Raw genomic sequence first — 17,750 nt, 5'->3', positions numbered from 1 at the left:
TTGAACAAAATCTTGTAAATTGAACGAGAGTTCTCCTCAATGTCATACTGTTGACACACTTTAGGCCGAACGTTGCGTTGATTCAAACCGCCTGTTACGTTTTTACTGCTTCTTCCATAAAATGTGACATACTGCCCATGTTCGTCTTGATCAAACTCAAATTGTTCAACTTGCAAATCTCGGTGTTCATCGCCTGAGCGTAAACCAAACGCCTTACAAGTGTAGAAGAAAGCGGCATGCGACAGACCGGTGGATGTATCCATACTCATCAGACCTTCTCCCCACAAGACCTTCTCTTGCCAAAGACTTATCGGCTGCGCTTGTTTTTTAATAATACCATATCCTGATTGTACCAGGTCTTTTCTTCGCGCATCAAGCGCAGCTCGAAACTTCCTGAATGAACCACCACTGCCATCGAGAATGTTGATATCTCCTCGTTCAAACTCTTCTCTGAGATAGCGTTGTATCCCAGCGCTTAGGTAGTTGAGAGAGTCGGGAGCATACGGTTCACCTTCTTTGTTTCTTACCTCCATTACAAAGTGGCTCAGGAAGACATCTAAATCATCAACGCCAAACTCTGCCAGATTGTCTGCAATGGGAATTCGTAGCTGCTTCCCCAAAACCTCTGTAGCATTTCTCGCCTTGGCCCACTCATTCCACACGCGGACACTCCAGCTTGTGGTTCTTCTAGTGTTTTGGGGCACTCTTCCACGCACTTTTTCCTTTATATCGTCTTCAGACATGAAATGGAAGCGATTAGGTGCTGCAGCCATCATGGACGTCGAATTAGTTTTCTTCGGAAGAAAACCTTTCAGATGTTACCCGCTACACAAGAAGGAGCTTGAATGAAAATCACATGTTCATCTTGCGTTTTTCTAACACCCTTACTGTCGGCGACGCACATCCTAGCACTAATTTATAAAATCTCAGTTGATATTAGGTCGTGTGTATTATTTCAGGTCGTCTTTCCTATTAACACCTCTGTGGTTTTGTTCAGTACTTAATTATTTATCACCCGCTTCCAAGTTTTCTTTCAGTAGTGAATCACTTATCACCCGCTCGCAAAAACCCAGCCACACCTGATAAGTCGTCCTGAGCAACAATTTTAATCCTCAAACACATCAACTGCTGGGTAAACATTTTGACAGAACCAGGCTATAAAGATCTTTAAAGCATCCATCTTCCTGACGGCTATATTTTGCCACATATTTACGACCAATCGTTACATTTTAATTATTTAACTTGTTCATCATATCGTTCCTCTGCCCAAGGCTCTATGACCGTCAGGCAACTCAGCCACTTAACTAGTTGAAGTCTTTACCTCGTTTAGTTGAACTTCCGGAATATGTTCAAGGGATGTTGATAATAAAGTCGAGGATGATGACCACTATCATAACTTATCACTGATAACTGATTATTGAGCTGCCTAAGTGCACCGAACAGTCGCATAGCATACGAAATCAGACTTATTTCATTAGAATAATTCACAGTGGGTTCAGACCTTGCTGATGGACACACTAGCTGAATGAAAGGGGGTGTCACAAGTGATTGATAAGCTTCCAAGAATAATGACAAAATAAGGCTCCTCATGTGAGTATATTCAGCACTTTAGAAAATTATCATTCAAAAAATCAGATCAGAAACAATCATAAATTAGAATATCAGTTATAATTAAGGCATTATTGATTCTATTCGGCAGTCATTAATGGTAGAATGAACAAAACAGTGGACTTTTTGGAAACCTTGGTATTGAAAATTTAGCATGAAGATAGAATGTATTGAAAATAAAATGTTCTCTGTAAAACTTGAGGTTCACCATGTTGGAAGGAGGTACTTTATCAAAGTAAAGGTACTTATAAATTGACTTTGATGAGCTTCATTTCATGAAGGACAGATTTCTTTCTGTTTGATGACTTGCATATATGTTTCAGAATACTGAATTCTATGGGAATGTTGTCTGTGTCATGAATATGAAAGATTGGTTTTATTGGAATGTGTAAATGAAGTACTGCAATGAAGGCCAATGATATACATATATGTGCCCGCGACTATGTTATCGTATCCAATGAAATGGTCACTAGCTGTTGAAAATATCACATTTAAACTGATACGCAACTAGAGCATATCCGATACCATGGGCAGAGCCATTATTTTAATATGATAATAACTGGCTCAACTGATATGTGAAGGAGAAAACTTCCCTTGTGGTTGTTTGTGAGCCTTTTGTTTTTTTAGGTTTTTTTGCATCCAAGGTATTTGATGTACTTGACAAACCGTTAATTTTTGAAGTATATATAACAGTACTTCAAATACGTAGAAGCAGTAACAAATTAGATTTTCAATTCATAGAAGGACCAAAAAGGACTCACTTATGATTTGATAATAGGAAATGATACAGGAAATGCTGATTTTTCGCTGCTTGACTACAAAAATCCTAGAGATAAGCGAATATGAAAGTCCAAATATTTCCATTCAGTAATGCAGATTAAGAGTGCACGTTAATCAGCTTTGTTCTGTGGCATAGTAATTATTTCACTACAAGTGCTCCTGCTCACTTGACAGGTAGTTTGTTTGTGTTTACTGAGTCGTCAGTCCGCTAGTGTCGAAAGTACTGTACTCGATTTCATCGGCGGAACAGCCATAGCACAAACACAGTCTCTATCACTCCTTGAAGATATGATCGTAATAGCAGAAGATTGCACGTGCACTTTATCAAAGATAATGTCTTCGAAATGAAGGTGAAAATTAATATGGCTGTTAGCTCTGAATTTAACTTGCTACCAAGCAATTTTGAATTCAACACTGATCGAGCTATAGATCACAACAAAGATAAAGAAGTCCACTCACGTTTCGAAATTGGTTATGAAAAGACTTTTATGACAATGTGAATAACTGTGATGTTCCAAGCCCTTTTACAATTGCAGTATTGTCACTGGACGCAGTGATGAAGGCTTAGTCAGCATTGCCAGCAGGGCCAGATCCGATCCATCAAAAAAAGTCAGATCAATCACGATCATAAATTAGAATATTTAGTTAATGAAGGTTTCATTGATTCTATTCGACGATCATTAATAGTAGAATAAACTGACAGTGGACATTTTGGAAACCTGGGTATTGAAAATTTAGCATGAAGATAGAGAGTACTAGTATTGCAAATAAAGTGTTTAATAGCGTCTTTGGCAGTAGAATCAGAAGCCATCAGTAGAAAGTTAGGATAGAAGCTACTTTTTGAAGGTGCAAGAGACATAAGATAGGATGTATTAGACGGGAAAGATAAATAAGAGAAAGTCAAGATTTGGAATGAAATGCAACTGAAAGGGCCTTTCAAACATACGGAGTGAATATCTGTGCTTGTATAGGCAACAACATAGCATGTGCCTTTCAAGATATTGTAAGAAGGTTGAGAAGTTGAATCTCGATCTCATGAATGATTTCATTTATACTAGTGGACTAATAAAGTCACAATATACATGGCCTACTTACAGGGGACTTTGGTTGTCATGTTTACACTGTTTTAATTACTGCTACATATGAATAATATGAATGAATGGATACTTTTTTACTACAGAAGATGACAAACGATGCATTGGCAATTTGGTCTACGTCAACGGACGTGACTCCATTCTAGGCAACAGACCGAATACTAATGAAAAAGACTGAGAAAAGAACTTAAAGTGTACACCTTAATGGAGGTCCAGACTCTGACAGTGACTCTATCAAAGTCACAAGCAGTAAATACGTCTGGCAGTATTAGCTACGCTATTCAATAGAGGGGTATTTATATGATATTTTAATGCTTGGACAATAGTTGTCAAGTCTAGGTTAATTGATACAAAAGAGAAGAGAAAGGTATTGTAACTTGTACTACAATATTATCTGTTTCACTTCAGACTGCTAGAAGATCAGCTTGTTCAAAACATTGATATTACTAATGTTAATCATATACAGGGTTTACGAACAGCTCATCGCCTTTAAGAAAGTTTGGTGATTTCGTTATTTAAAGACATGGGAAATAGGAATATTTTCCTAGCAAATTTGAAGCTGTATCACCCCAATATGTGATAATTAACCCAATATGTAATACTAACCCAATATTTAATAAACCTTCAATGCATTCTCAATGGTGCCTTTATTACATATTGGGTTAACCCAATATGTAATAAAACTTCCATGCATTCCTTATGGGGACTTTATTACATATTGGGTATCCATGCATTCTCAATGGGGACTTTATTACATATCCGGTTAACCCAATATGTAATAAAACTTACATGCGTTCTCTATGGGGACTTTATTACATATTGGGTTTCCATGCATTCTCAATGGGGACTTTATTACATATTGGGTTAACCCAATATTTAATAAAAGTTCCATGCATTCTCTATGGGGACTTTATTACATATTGGGTTAACCCAATATGTAATAAAACTTCCATGCATTCTCTATGGGGACTTTATTACATATCCGGTTAACCCAATATGTAATAAAACTTACATGCGTTCTCTATGGGGACTTTATTACATATTGGGTTTCCATGCATTCTCAATGGGGACTTTATTACATATTGGGTTAACCCAATATTTAATAAAAGTTCCATGCATTCTCTATGGGGACTTTATGACATATTGGGTTAACCCAATATGTAATAAAACTTCCAGGCATTCTCTATCGGGACTTTATTACATATTGGGTTAACCCAATATGTAATAAAATTTCAATGCATTCTCCTTTGGGGACTTTATTAAATGGAAGGTTTGTTACATATTTAGTGAACCCAAAAATAGATCGTTAATTACATATTGAGTTAACCCAAAAAATAGTGTGTGGGGGCACATATTTTGAGAGAATGCCAAAAATAGATAAATGAATATTTCTTTCTATCCCATAAAGTAAGCCTTATAAACGAAAGGCCAGTATTATCATTCAATCGAAGTTGGTCACTTCAGCCTTTCAGAGCTATCATGTATAGTTTCTTCTCTTTATTAATCTGTTGAAACATTTATGTCTGGATAATATTTCCGTTTATTTGCCCATAATGTTGTGATATTACACATCATATTAATATATCGGTAGTCGCTTTCATATTTACCATAAATTGTGTTTGGTTTTAAGAATGTTGACAGTCATAAGCGTTCTGCATGTAAACAAACAAGTAAAAAATTTGAACCATTGCTGTCATTTTCTGATTGTTGTAAGGTCAGGAACTAGCAATATTGGTGAAACTTTTCTTTCCGTATTGCTAAATGATTATAAGAAATGTGTGTGTTTTCAGGTATTTTCCGCTGTATGAAAATTAAGGAACAATTAAAATTTAAATTTAAATGCTCGACGTTGGCTTGATTAGGGTACCTGGGCGTTCTTAGCTTTTTTGCAAGTTTACTGATCTCAATAATTGTCTCAACTTTTACCTAAAGTTTTGAAGTGTTTTGGCTACACAGGGACTTGTTGATGGTTGTTAGGCATTTTTTTGTATTATTTTGCTTAGTATTATATCCCAAGTTTAGTTTTATTACATATTGGGTTAAGTGTTATTACATATTGGGTTAGTATTACATATTGGGTTAATTATTACATATTGGGTTAGTATTACATAGTGGGTTAATTATTACATATTGGGGTGATACAGATGTCATGTAAATGCGACAGTGCTAAGACACTGAAGGCCGCCATTTTATCTTCGGCCGTAATGATCATCAAGCTACTGATTGCCCTTTGGCCCCCCTGTGGCCACTTACTTTAGTGATGGCTTATCCCACTCAAAGAAACGACCGTCAATTTCGTAGGGGATCCACATGCTGCAGAAATGGGGTCAGAAGAACCAGTACCCGTCGCATGATCACATCACTATAGCGTGATAGTCACGTGGGCTTCTAAACTCCGCAATAGAATAGTAAAATATGATATTACCCTCTCCAACATGAAGCGAAATAACTATTTTATCAGAGTGATATTACTCTCTCCAATCAGATAGCACCACCTAACTTATAAAGACCTACCTGCTCTGCAGTTTATGAGAGACCTGCTCTAATGGAGCCTTTAGAGTTCTACTTGACACTCCATTGAAAAACGTCCAGACTGTCGCATATGCAGATTTGACCTCAAAGTTGTAATGACAGGAAAGATTGAACGTTTGGCCGTAGGACAACTCAGCACCTGCAGGTAGTATCCATATATGTCCTGAAGGCGCAACAAAGGAAATGCACATTGTATTATCAGGAAAATATATAATGATTTGCTTGGTAAATTTGACAATACTCATTGCATTATGACGAGTGAACATATTTTTAGGTTGTTTCTAAGCCATAAAAATGCACATAGCAAGAAACTTATGCATGATAAATGTGCTTACAACAAAAAGTGAAGTTTTGATGTGGTTACATTGGTTGCCATCTTACGTTTTCTGAGAATGACAGTACCATATTTTCACTTGAAGCATATTGGTGTCTTTCGTTTCGTCCGTACTTGCACATATACGTCTGTGATTTTTCCATCGGATTAGAATTCACATTCCTCCAAAAATTCTCATCCAGAAAAAAATGTAGGTGATCAGGACTAAACTGCTACATGTTAAAAGGTAGTAAACTAACAAAGCTATGTCATTGCAGTTTTGACTCTCTGTCTGTTGAGTTGGTTCTTGAACTAATTCAAATCCTGAAATAAAAACGTAAAGAGGTCTAATACTCTCAGTAACCAAGTTTATTTACCAATATCACAAGCAGGTCCCGTCCATCTTTTAGAGCATTTACACGCACCATTGAACCCATGGCAAGTAGCACCGTTCTGACATATGCAGTCTTTATCACATAACATACCATATTTACCTTCTGGGCAGCCTACAAAACACAATGATAACAATGGAAGAAATAAAGGGCTTTAATGATGTCGACTTTAGAATCATGCTAAAAACATGAAGATCATTGTATAGGTATTCCTTACTTTATTCTAGGCCACTAGCATCATGATCACAATTTTCTTTCCTGCACTTCTAGCCCTAATCTTTTGTTATTGTCACCAAAATGCTAGGGCGTTTCACAGTGAAAGAAATACTATCTGAATAGAGTGTTACTCCACCACTTCCACGGAAATCGATGGCAATATGTCAACATTGGTTGAATTGAGTCGACTCTCACCAAATTCTGCGTAACATCCCATTTGGCAGAAGGGGCTGAAATTCATGTTTATGATTTTCTTATAATATTCATATTTAAGCTCATTGCTAGACTGTTATGGACATGATTAGCACAAATTTCACCTTCCTAAGCCTAAATTCCTAGCCCAACCTAATATGAAACAAGATGACTTTTCAAATCTTTGGTGTATCAGCACATGGACATCTTTGCAATCTTAAACTTGTTCCTCTTACAGCTATCAAACATTTTGTTATCGAATTTTCAATATCCTTTGTTGATAATTATTGATATTGCTACGACAGAAACATCAGTGAACAGTATGTTCATTGTGCGAAGCACATACTTGAATCACTATTTTTGTGTGCAATGTATGTATCAGGCTGCAGAGCCATATTGAGACCAATAACAGCTTTTCCTTGATGAAGAAACAGTCATATAGTAATTGAATCTTGTCAAATTTTGCGAGTAGCATGTGATTTTATGTCACTTTTGATGTAGTTATATCGACAGTACCTCATCAAAAAGCTAGTAAGTATTTGGACCCTTGCTCTGTGTACAACGCTTTAGATAAAGGAGACACAAATGAGCTAAGGAAAAGTATTGACTCATTATCAATTTGCATTTTCATTGACATGTAACAGGTTTCCTTGCGGTTATGTTTTCTATGTTTAAGTACTTTAATTCGTAATAGGAAGAACCAAAATATATCCATACAAAAACAATCTGTAGCATATACTTGATTAACAACAACAAAGCTGACGTTGACAGCTATTAATGTTAAGGTATACATTTACTTTTGTTCAAAAGAGCGTTTTCGTCGTTTAATTTTGTGAGTTAAACAATATTGTAAAGAACAATAATGAAATGTTAGCAAGAATAATTGGCATAAAATGGTATTACATGAAAATAGAGGTATAGGCAATGTAAAAACATTCAGCTCACCATGACTGACTACTTTTAAATCAATTGCAATAATGCCAAATGCTTCGAGAGGAGATTCAGTAGATAGACGTACATCTAAAGGTGCACTGGTAGAACTTTGCTGGATCGAAATTTCACCGAGACAATCAGAGCGCACCAGTGTACTCTGGGCAAATCTCCCTGGGAACGTATCCTGGGGAAAAGCAGACATGAGTAAGTGATGTAGTCTCATTCTTTCTTAAACCAACACCAATGACGGCGAATAGAAAGTTTGATATCTCATTTGGGTGGGCTCTCTCTCTCTCTCTCTCTCTCTCTCTCTCTCTCTCTCTCTCTCTATATATATATATATATATCATTGTCACGTATGATCAACTGATTTATGGCATTGTTTTTAAAACAGTGAATACCCAGATTGCAATTATATTACGGACTTTTAAGAGGCAAAGAGAATAAATATTGATCGCACAAAGGTTACAACTGATTACATTCATATAGTTATGTTTTTGACATATATCCGGTGAGTTTTATATGAATTAGAAAAATAAATGTTGCTCTTGCTTATTGCGTATATGAAAATCTCTTTTCTTATTACAATATTGATCCATGATCAGATCTTTTACTCAAATTTACTTATTTATGTATATGTCAATTGTTGAAGTTTGCATGCGAAAGAAACCACTTCTTTGTATTCACTAAGCAATATTTTTCATATTTTAGATTTAAAGAAAAACAGTGCACGGCGAGATCCCTAAAAATGTTACGTACCCTGCCATTGTAGAATTTCAGTTTAATTTCTGGAAGTGCTGGTCCCTCTTGTTGGCTGAGTGTGTATGGTACATCGCAAATGGCTGATAACGGGAAAATTACATCAATGAAGACGTGGATGCCACCTTTTATAATTAAAATATGTTAACATGATTACTTGTTGAGTATGATTACTCACATTGTATTTAGCTAGGATAAAGGGGGCTGATGTTTTCCATGCGATGATACATCATCGAATTGGAAACATTTAAGACTTGTCAACAGCACAACGATCACTATGAAAGGCTGACACTGACATGTGCAATTAGTTGAGTAGTGTTATGTACGTCAGCGAGATTTCAAAATTGTGATTTTAAACTGCTACAGCACTTTTATGGTCGACAATGATAAATTATTGACGATTTTTACAGGTTCTTTTGTGAGAGAGTGACTTAAGGGGATAGTAGCTGTAACTTTTGAGAATATTGTCACTATTTTTGTTGCATGTCCCGAACTATTCACATGAATAAGCAAAGTGAATCATGAAGAATCACCTACTAATTGACCTCAGTACGTAACGTGTATCAATTCCCTGTGATAAAGAATATTGACGAAGTGAACTTCTTAACGGATAGAAATTCAACGATGTTGACACACGGAGTGCAACGTAATCGACTTTGTACGCATGTGCAAGAGAAGTACCGCACAGATCAACTCTGGTACAACATGGCCTCCACACTACAGCGCGCAGCGCAAGCGACCAGTACAGTGGGTCGACTGTCATTCACATTGACAGCTGGAAATATAACTGACAGTTTGGCAATATCCGATCCTTATCATGTCTAAACAAGGATGCACATTCACATGTCCACCACTGTGTGGCTATGCGATGTAAAATGTTTATGTTAGCCTTCACAGTCATGACCCTTGAACATTACGAAAATCACTGAAAATTTACAAACGTGAGAGACCAAATTGAGTTGCGGGTAACTGGGTAAAATTTCGTAACTTATGTAGATAAATTCTTCGCATGACTTATAGTTTGCAGTTATGTTGTCTTTTTCTCATTTGCGAAATAATCTTATTTCTGTAACCATGCATGCACACTTGTGTTGTATGTTGTCATATTCAGTGGTGGTGCTCGCGACGAATGAAAATTTTATAAGAATGCTCCCCATAAAACAAACAAACAATAAACATGCATTTAAAAATAGACTGAAATGGGCAATACTGTCGATGGAGATGTCTAAAGTATGAAAGCGCCTTTCAGAGTTATTAGCCAAAATGCAAACACTCTTTCAGTAAAATAAGCAGATAAAACAGCCCGGACACATCGCGGACGTCGACGGCTGTAGGCTACACTGAACGATAATTGATGGTGTGACCCGGGCCCCGCGTCCGAGCTCGCGAACTGTCACTGCTCACTGTACTTATTGTGGTCACTGTAGAAGAAACAACTTGGCATGTTAAAATTTATTGGTTTGATATTTAGGAAACGTAACCAGAGTTAGCAAATGTAATGACTCAACTACAAGTACCACCAAAATTTTGCTCAAAAATACTGCTGAAATCACTGATAGGTTCAAAACGTCACGTCCAAACAAAGGCCCAGCCGCGAGCGCGTCTATACCGCGAAATATTCCTTGCTGTCACTCAACTTGTCAAGTGAAAACATAAACCCGCCAAACTCAAAAGATCGTGGCGCGAAATAGCGAAGTTCACCGCCAAAGCAATTCCAATTTTGACCTCGAAATTTCAAGATCAACCCATTTCTCAGACGTTGTTCAGACATTGTGGTCCTGTCGACTGGCGCGGCCGACGGCCATTCTGTCGTTCATCTTTGGAAAATTGTAAAATTGTGCGACGATGAACAGCTAGGATTTACCGGAACAGAATATCGACACGCCGCGGGAGAAATAACTATAAGCATGGCTCGAAAACCTTGACTAGGACATTGTGAAATATGCAAGAACTGGAAGTCAAAGAACCGGATTTTATTTGGGTGTTGTTCAGAAAGAAAATCACATATTTATCACAATAAGCAATATTCTCATCGGTGAATTTTTCGTAGGCCACTGGTGTTAGTTTTTTAAAAGTCCATTCCCCCACTGACTATACGCTTCTCACACCTCGTGTCACCCCACTGAACGCGTTCACATAATCCTACTCACAGGTTTCATATGAAAACAGAACACAAATCATCGAATTCCAAGCGTTCACCAAACTCACACGTTTACGAATGACGCACTTGAACCAAGTCTAGTAAACCGGTAAGTAAATCCAGAGAATCAGACGTGCTGGCGGTAGGGGCTTTGTTTTTACGTTTTGAATGAAGTAGTGACTTCAGCAGTAATTCCTGTGAATCATGTAGGTCAACGTCAAACCATGGAGGTAGAAAGAGAGAAGGCCTTCTCTCCTTCTACCTCCATGGTCAATCGTACCTACACAACTGGTGTCCGCGGGCCCAAGTGTAAGTGAAACCGTTCAAAATTACGTTAACTTGAAGTACAGCATCGCATCGTCACCTTTACATTGAACTAGTTGACTTGTTTGCCGATAAATGACAAAGCAAACTGGCCGAATTATGAATGCACTAGTTTTAAACTTTGGTAATGAATACCTTGTGGAAAAATGCTCGACGTTTCGGGTTTTTGACGCAGTGACATTCGTCTCGGGCCCTACCGCTGGCTCGGGCGATGCACCGACTGCCGATGCCGGGTCCGGCTAATGCACCGAGCCAAAATTACCTTTTTTTACTGTGACCTAATGCATCACTACTTGAAACTTAAAAAGCATTCTCATACCCAAGCAACAGAAAAAAAGTTTGAACAAATAGCACTCCAGATTCAAACGAACAGTGGACGTACATCACAATCAAAACACATGTGCGTAAGTTGGATATAAATATGTATTAATTACGACGCTCTCCGTCTCCATTGTTACAGTGATCACGTTTAAAATCCCGCTCTCGCGTGGCTAGTGATATCATCACTCCTTGTGCTCCATACCACATGATCGCCTAACATTTTGTAAACACAAGCGCAGGCCAGCTACAGTTTTATTACCGTTCGTTATTCACAATCGGGTGTTAGTTTCGACTTATTTCCTTGTCAATCGACAATTAGGAAGGGATAGATATAACCTAGCTTGGTTTTTATCATGTGTTCGGGCCGAAAAAATGGTCAAAAGTTACAGCTACTATCCCTTTAAATTTCACAGCTTTGAATATTGCACAGGTGCTACAAAATGCTCTTGTGTATCAGTTATGTTTATTGCTATCATAATTTCCATGTGACGATTTTAATGTTTTGCCATTTATTAGTTCCAGAGACCAGCTCTGGAACTGTTAGTTTTTGCTCACTTTCCTTCTTTCTTTCTTTCTTTCTTTCTTTCTTTCTTTCTTAATAATTCTAGCTTGCGCTTTGTTTTTTTGCTGCTTTTTGATTTTTATTTTTCTCTAAATACTCGCCGTACGTGGCGCTATACTGTTACGTTATACGCCTTCCTATGGTATAAACTCACGCTGGTTTTCGCCCGAGTGCTCATGGGTTGAATGAGATTAACAATGGCGGCGGATACGAACGCTTCCCTCGCATAGAGAGAGAAAAGTAGATCAATGCAAAATTTGGATTCAAAATCGGCTGTTTCGGCGGAGAAACTGCCCGCCGTATTTCTGAGGAGCCATTAGCGGTTTTTTCTATATCAGTCTGCAGGGCTGTGGTGGGAGGCCGTGTAACGCCGGTAACACACTGTCTGTCACCGCACCAGCATGCGTTGGCTGCACGTAAAAGCAACTCAACTTTCGAAGATCAAACGATCAATATCCTGTGAAATCAGCGACATAGCAATGAAAATTGTTTTAGTCAGAGGTAAAAACTCTTAACAGATGAAGCGTTAATTTCTTTTAATCAAATGAAAATACATGTGGCCTCGGTTTTCAAGTTCAACGGCCTAGGTCCGATGTCTCCTCTCGTCTGATATACATTTCCGTGCGTTGTCGCCCCCGTATGTATCTGTTGCGTTTTTACCGTACATGTAGGCATTTGTAATCTGTGTACTGTAATTCCCTGGACTGCCTTGCTTTTAGTTGTATTCTGTTGTTGTATCAGCCCTCACTATAGGTACGTGCTTGCATATTAAAATCCCAAGCACTCTTTCATTCTGCACCAATCTTCGTCACACATCTCTTTTCTTCCGCTTGCTTGCAAATACTTTCTAGTTGTTTTCTAACCTCGACATATTGTTCTTTGCATTACATTATACCAAGACAAAGTCCGCTCATTTTTCAATTGATTTGAAATTATGATAGTCCTTTATTCAAATGATCTCCTTACTGATATTCTGTATTGCTCACATAAAGTAGCATACGACAGATAAAGGATAATTTGATACAGTCATAACTTCTGGGTAAGTATTTATGTTCAATGTCCGTGATAAAAGACAGTGTGATCAACTGATTTATTGCATTGTTGGTATAACAGTGAATACCCAGAATGCAATTATATTACGGACTTTTAAGAGACAAATAGAAAAATATTGATCGCACAAAGGTTACATCTGATTAAATTCATATAGTTAAGTAACAAGGAAAATGACAGCCTTGCATTATTAGTTAGAGTTTATCCTACTCTGTTCTCTGATGAAGTATCTAGGAACGATGTATTCAGTCTATATTTAGTGTTTCAATACATACAATTAGACGATGCGAAAAAGTGGTTGTCATGGATTTTTTATCGGAAAGTTTAGCTTATAGGTTTTCCGGCTGGCATATGATAACCAGTAATATATTCAAACCTATTAAATGATTTGTCGTGCTTTTAATGACATTTTTGTGGCCTTATTATCAAACAACTGACGATTCCTAGCTTCTATGCAGTTTTGTGACATCTTCATTCGTTTGATTAAATCTTATTCTGTGTATGATAGCATGCAAGTAGCAGTGCGTCTTGACGTTGACAGCTTGGCCTTGTCTGAAAACTCTTAAAAACTGAGCTCTGTTAGATGGTGGAGACTCAGCCGAGCAGTATTGACCGGCAAGTTTTCACAAAGCGACTAAATGCCATTGGGAGTTCAAATCCGTTCGAGAAACTACTTCATTCGTATCGATGTATGATTGGTATTCAATTGATCATTATTGATGATAGATTAAGATTTACTTACAGTGGCCATTGTCGGTATTTGATTCCCGAATCAGATCTCTTAATCTAATATTTGCTTTCATTTCGCCAATAACTGCCTGTATATCGAACAGGGAATAATCAATCTGCAAAGAAATTATTGCGAAAGTTATGTGATTTTATGGTATGCTTTCCTGCTTAAAATAAGCTTAATTAAAAAAAACAATGTCAACAATAATATTCTATAAATGCTCATTATTTTATAACTTTTAAAATATTCATCTTATTTCATGTCACACTGTAAGGCAAAAAATGTATAACAATTACCACAGTTATGAGTAAGAGACGGGCCCTGGACCAAAATTTGGAATGCACGGCACTTTTAAATTATTGCTTGGCCGGTATTTCAGCGAATATTAAAATAGCTTGGAATTACAACATGCTAGGGTGATTAGAAAAAACGTTTCTGGCGATAGAAAATAACGCCAGCTATATCATTTACACGTGTTCTCCTTTGACAGATTTTGCAACAATTTATCCCAATACGACGTCCACTGTTCTAACTGTAGGAAATACCAATCGTTGCACCTACCCGTACACACTGTAAAGAGTAAAACCTGTTATTATCGTTCTTTGCAGTTTCATAATCAGGAAATGAAATAAAGGCAATGAAAATGTTCAAACATGGAGTGCACGGGTGAGTTTTTCACTTGGAGCGCGGCAACACTGACGATGTTGACTGTAGCACAGTGAACGTCGAATTGGGTTAAATTATTTCGAAATTTATCGAAAGAGAAAGTTTGTAATAAACGCAGTTGGCGTCATTTTCTATCGCCAGAAACGTTTTTCTTATCAGCCAAGCATGGTGTAATTCCAAGCTGTTTTGCAATTCACTGTAATTTAGATGTGACCAAGCAAGATAGGGAACATCGTTTGTAATAATGATTAAGTATATGAGTTTTATACAATTTTCACTGCTGAAAATTATCAATCTTGGTGTTCAGCGCAAAGCACAATTAATAGTCACCTACAGGGCTTTTAGGAAGGCCTGTGTAAGCTGGAGTTTCACACGTTGAGTTGTAAAATGGTGGCCAATCGCTTTCTTCTAGTAGAGTCACCGTCAAAGTCGCCTCATTAACACTTATAGTGTCCTGTTACAGATAAAGTCAAAAGAAAATGACAGCTGCAAATTCTTGGTTGTTTCCCATTCGGTATTTAGGTCCCGCGGGACACCTTACATGTTAGTCTAGCAGATATCCGTAAACAGGAAGTACATTAAAATTACTTCAATAAGGGCGTTGATGGAAGAAAATTTGTTTATATTGGCACACACTACCACACCTGGTTGTTAGGTTCCAAACGTATTTATTATACCTCAGACACAACGTTTATATTGGCACACACTACCACACCTGGTTGTTAGGTTCCAAACGTATTTATTATACCTCAGACACAACGTTTCGCTCTAAATTTAGAGCTTCTTCAGGTGTTTTCTCGAGGTTGTGAGTACGGTCAAAATTGTCTGGACCTACGCCGAGAGCTGGAAATTGGAGCCCGAAGAAGCTTATTACTTATTACCTGAAGAAGCTCTAAATTTCGAGCGAAACGTTGTGTTTGAGGTATAATAAATACGTTTGGAACCTAACAACCAGGTGTGGAAGTGTGTGTCAACCCAAGTTTCTTCTATCTTCACCCCACTCCATGCTCCACTAGGGATCACCTGAATTCATACAGTTTCTTATATATATATATATATATATATATATATATATATATATATATATATATATATATATATATATATATATATATATATATATATATAAAAGCAGAGCGTTATAAGTAATAACACAAATTACTTAAAGTACAAAGTAATTATGTCAGTTACTTAAGCTTCATACATCCTGATAAATAATATTTGTTTTGTTGGAAACATTTTGAAACAGAAATTGTCGCCACCAAAACAAATATTATATATCAAATATAAATAATAACTAGAAATAGAATGGTACGTCCCAATCATATAAATGAGAGTGCAGACGTAACAGTCCTATTTTCTTTGTCTGAAGTTTGCATGAAGCATGAAACTTAGATAACATGTTATTACTTTGCACTTGAAGTGATAGATAGATAGATAGATAGATAGATAGATAGATAGATAGATAGATAGATAGATAGATAGATATTTTCAATCAGCTTTGTAGAATGGCTGCCTTATCATCTTGTAAACGTTCTCACATAACAAACATTGGTATAACTCCAATATTTTCAGTTGGAATAGAAGACTCGACTATTCTCTTGAATACCGCAACCTTCAATAAACTTATATCCGACTCCTTATTACAGCTCCGGCAAACGCTTTTGGCTGTACATTTTTGCAGAGAGGCAGACCCCTTAAGCTTGACTAATATTTATGTCTTTAGATGCGTACATGTTTCACCCTTTGTCACGACCCATATTTATGAACATAAGTGCACCCGGAAGATAAAACTAATAATTTTACGAAACACATTTGCATTTCGTGTAAAGATACTCCGACCACTGTGTGGAAGTTAACAATGAAAACACAAATAGAGATCTACTTACTTATCCGCAAATGTATAGCCTTACGTCGATGCTAAAAGTGCAGTACTTTGAGTTGAATATTTTCCTTACCGTGAATGAAACATGTAGCTTGTAATGAGTTTCAATATCATAGTCTAAAAAGCCACGTGTGACCAGCATGCCGTTGGGCTTCATCTCAAATCTCTCGTCCTACGGAAAGGAATTAATGAATATAACTATGTCTACGAATTGACAAATGAAAAGTCATTGTTGGTGAATATAGTAATTAATCTATTCCTTTTCTGATAACAACTGTCTGTGCTTCATGCGGCATAGAGAAGACCTTCAAATTTCCGTAGGTAAATTAACTTCCCGCCAAGTTTGGCTGATTCAGTTTTTGTTCCTATGATCGTATGGTAGTGTCTGTTCGACATTTCATTTTTCTAATTTCTGTTCAATATTTGAAATAGTTTGAGTGTGCACCATCAACCTAACGTAGTCTATAACGCTTCTTCCAAAACTCCATTTTTGTAACTGGTGGAAATTAATTTTCGGTATTCGACTGGTATAAGGCCTTATGAAAATATTCAAGACATTTTCTTGTGTTACCTTGTTTCCTGAAAGAATATGGAATGAATATACGTCACTTTCCAGAGTGTCCTGAAAATTATACACTTCCTCACCAGGCCTTGCACTCTGCAAGCCAGACAGGAAAATACCGTTATCCATCATATTTTTGAATATTTGTGTATTTTGTGCGCTTTAGACCTTCATCAAAGTTAGGAACGGGGTTAAAGTCAAAATCGATTCTTGGTTGTATGGTTTGTCAGTCGTAATATGTCAATTGCATTTTTGTATTAAGAGAGAGAGAGAGAGAGAGAGAGAGAGAGAGAGAGAGAGAGAGAGAGAGAGAGAGATGCCCTAAATTAATTGGCGATGATTAAACAATAAGAGCTAAGAAAACACGCTAAATCAGCATGCATGGCAATTAATATATTCATAGGGAAGTGCTGACTCTGCGACAAACGCAAATCATTGGCATTTTCTTACTGCACCCGTACTGCAAGGTTAAAGTAACGTGGAACGAGGAAATAAGCACTAATTTTCACGCTGACAAAGCAGGAAACCCCGACAGCGTTCTCAAAATAGTAAACGGAAGCAATGCCGTATTTCACGAAGCAATATCTGTTTTCACTTCCGTATAGAAAATTGGGTAATCTTACCCAAGGCATCCGAAACAAAACTAACCTTTAGGAGCATGAGTCAAAGAGATATAAATTTACCGTTACTT

At 37.2% G+C, this 17,750-nt stretch overlaps 1 protein-coding gene across 3 annotated transcripts in view; it reads right to left on the bottom strand.

The window, feature by feature from the left end:
* LOC139147398 (uncharacterized) overlaps window positions 1-17,750 on the bottom strand; it is a 48,922-nt gene that overhangs the window by 29,719 nt on the left and 1,453 nt on the right. For all 3 annotated transcript variants that reach the window (XR_011555717.1, XM_070718490.1, XM_070718491.1), the window contains exons 3-10: window positions 17,069-17,155; window positions 16,571-16,669; window positions 14,947-15,066; window positions 13,959-14,061; window positions 8,820-8,944; window positions 8,073-8,244; window positions 6,705-6,833; window positions 5,997-6,177 (exon numbers count right to left, since the gene is read on the bottom strand). Coding sequence is in view for 2 of the 3 variants with exons in the window: in XM_070718490.1 (XP_070574591.1) it covers window positions 5,997-6,177; window positions 6,705-6,833; window positions 8,073-8,244; window positions 8,820-8,944; window positions 13,959-14,061; window positions 14,947-15,066; window positions 16,571-16,669; window positions 17,069-17,155 (1,016 nt within the window). In the remaining variant the exon portion in view is untranslated. The remainder of the gene's footprint in view (window positions 1-5,996; window positions 6,178-6,704; window positions 6,834-8,072; window positions 8,245-8,819; window positions 8,945-13,958; window positions 14,062-14,946; window positions 15,067-16,570; window positions 16,670-17,068; window positions 17,156-17,750) is intronic.

This window comes from Ptychodera flava, chromosome 13, assembly GCF_041260155.1.
Source record: "Ptychodera flava strain L36383 chromosome 13, AS_Pfla_20210202, whole genome shotgun sequence".
Classification (NCBI taxonomy): Eukaryota; Metazoa; Hemichordata; class Enteropneusta; family Ptychoderidae; genus Ptychodera; species Ptychodera flava.
The sequence above is the reverse complement of the archived record's forward strand: the minus strand, read 5'-3'. Positions and strand labels throughout refer to the sequence as shown.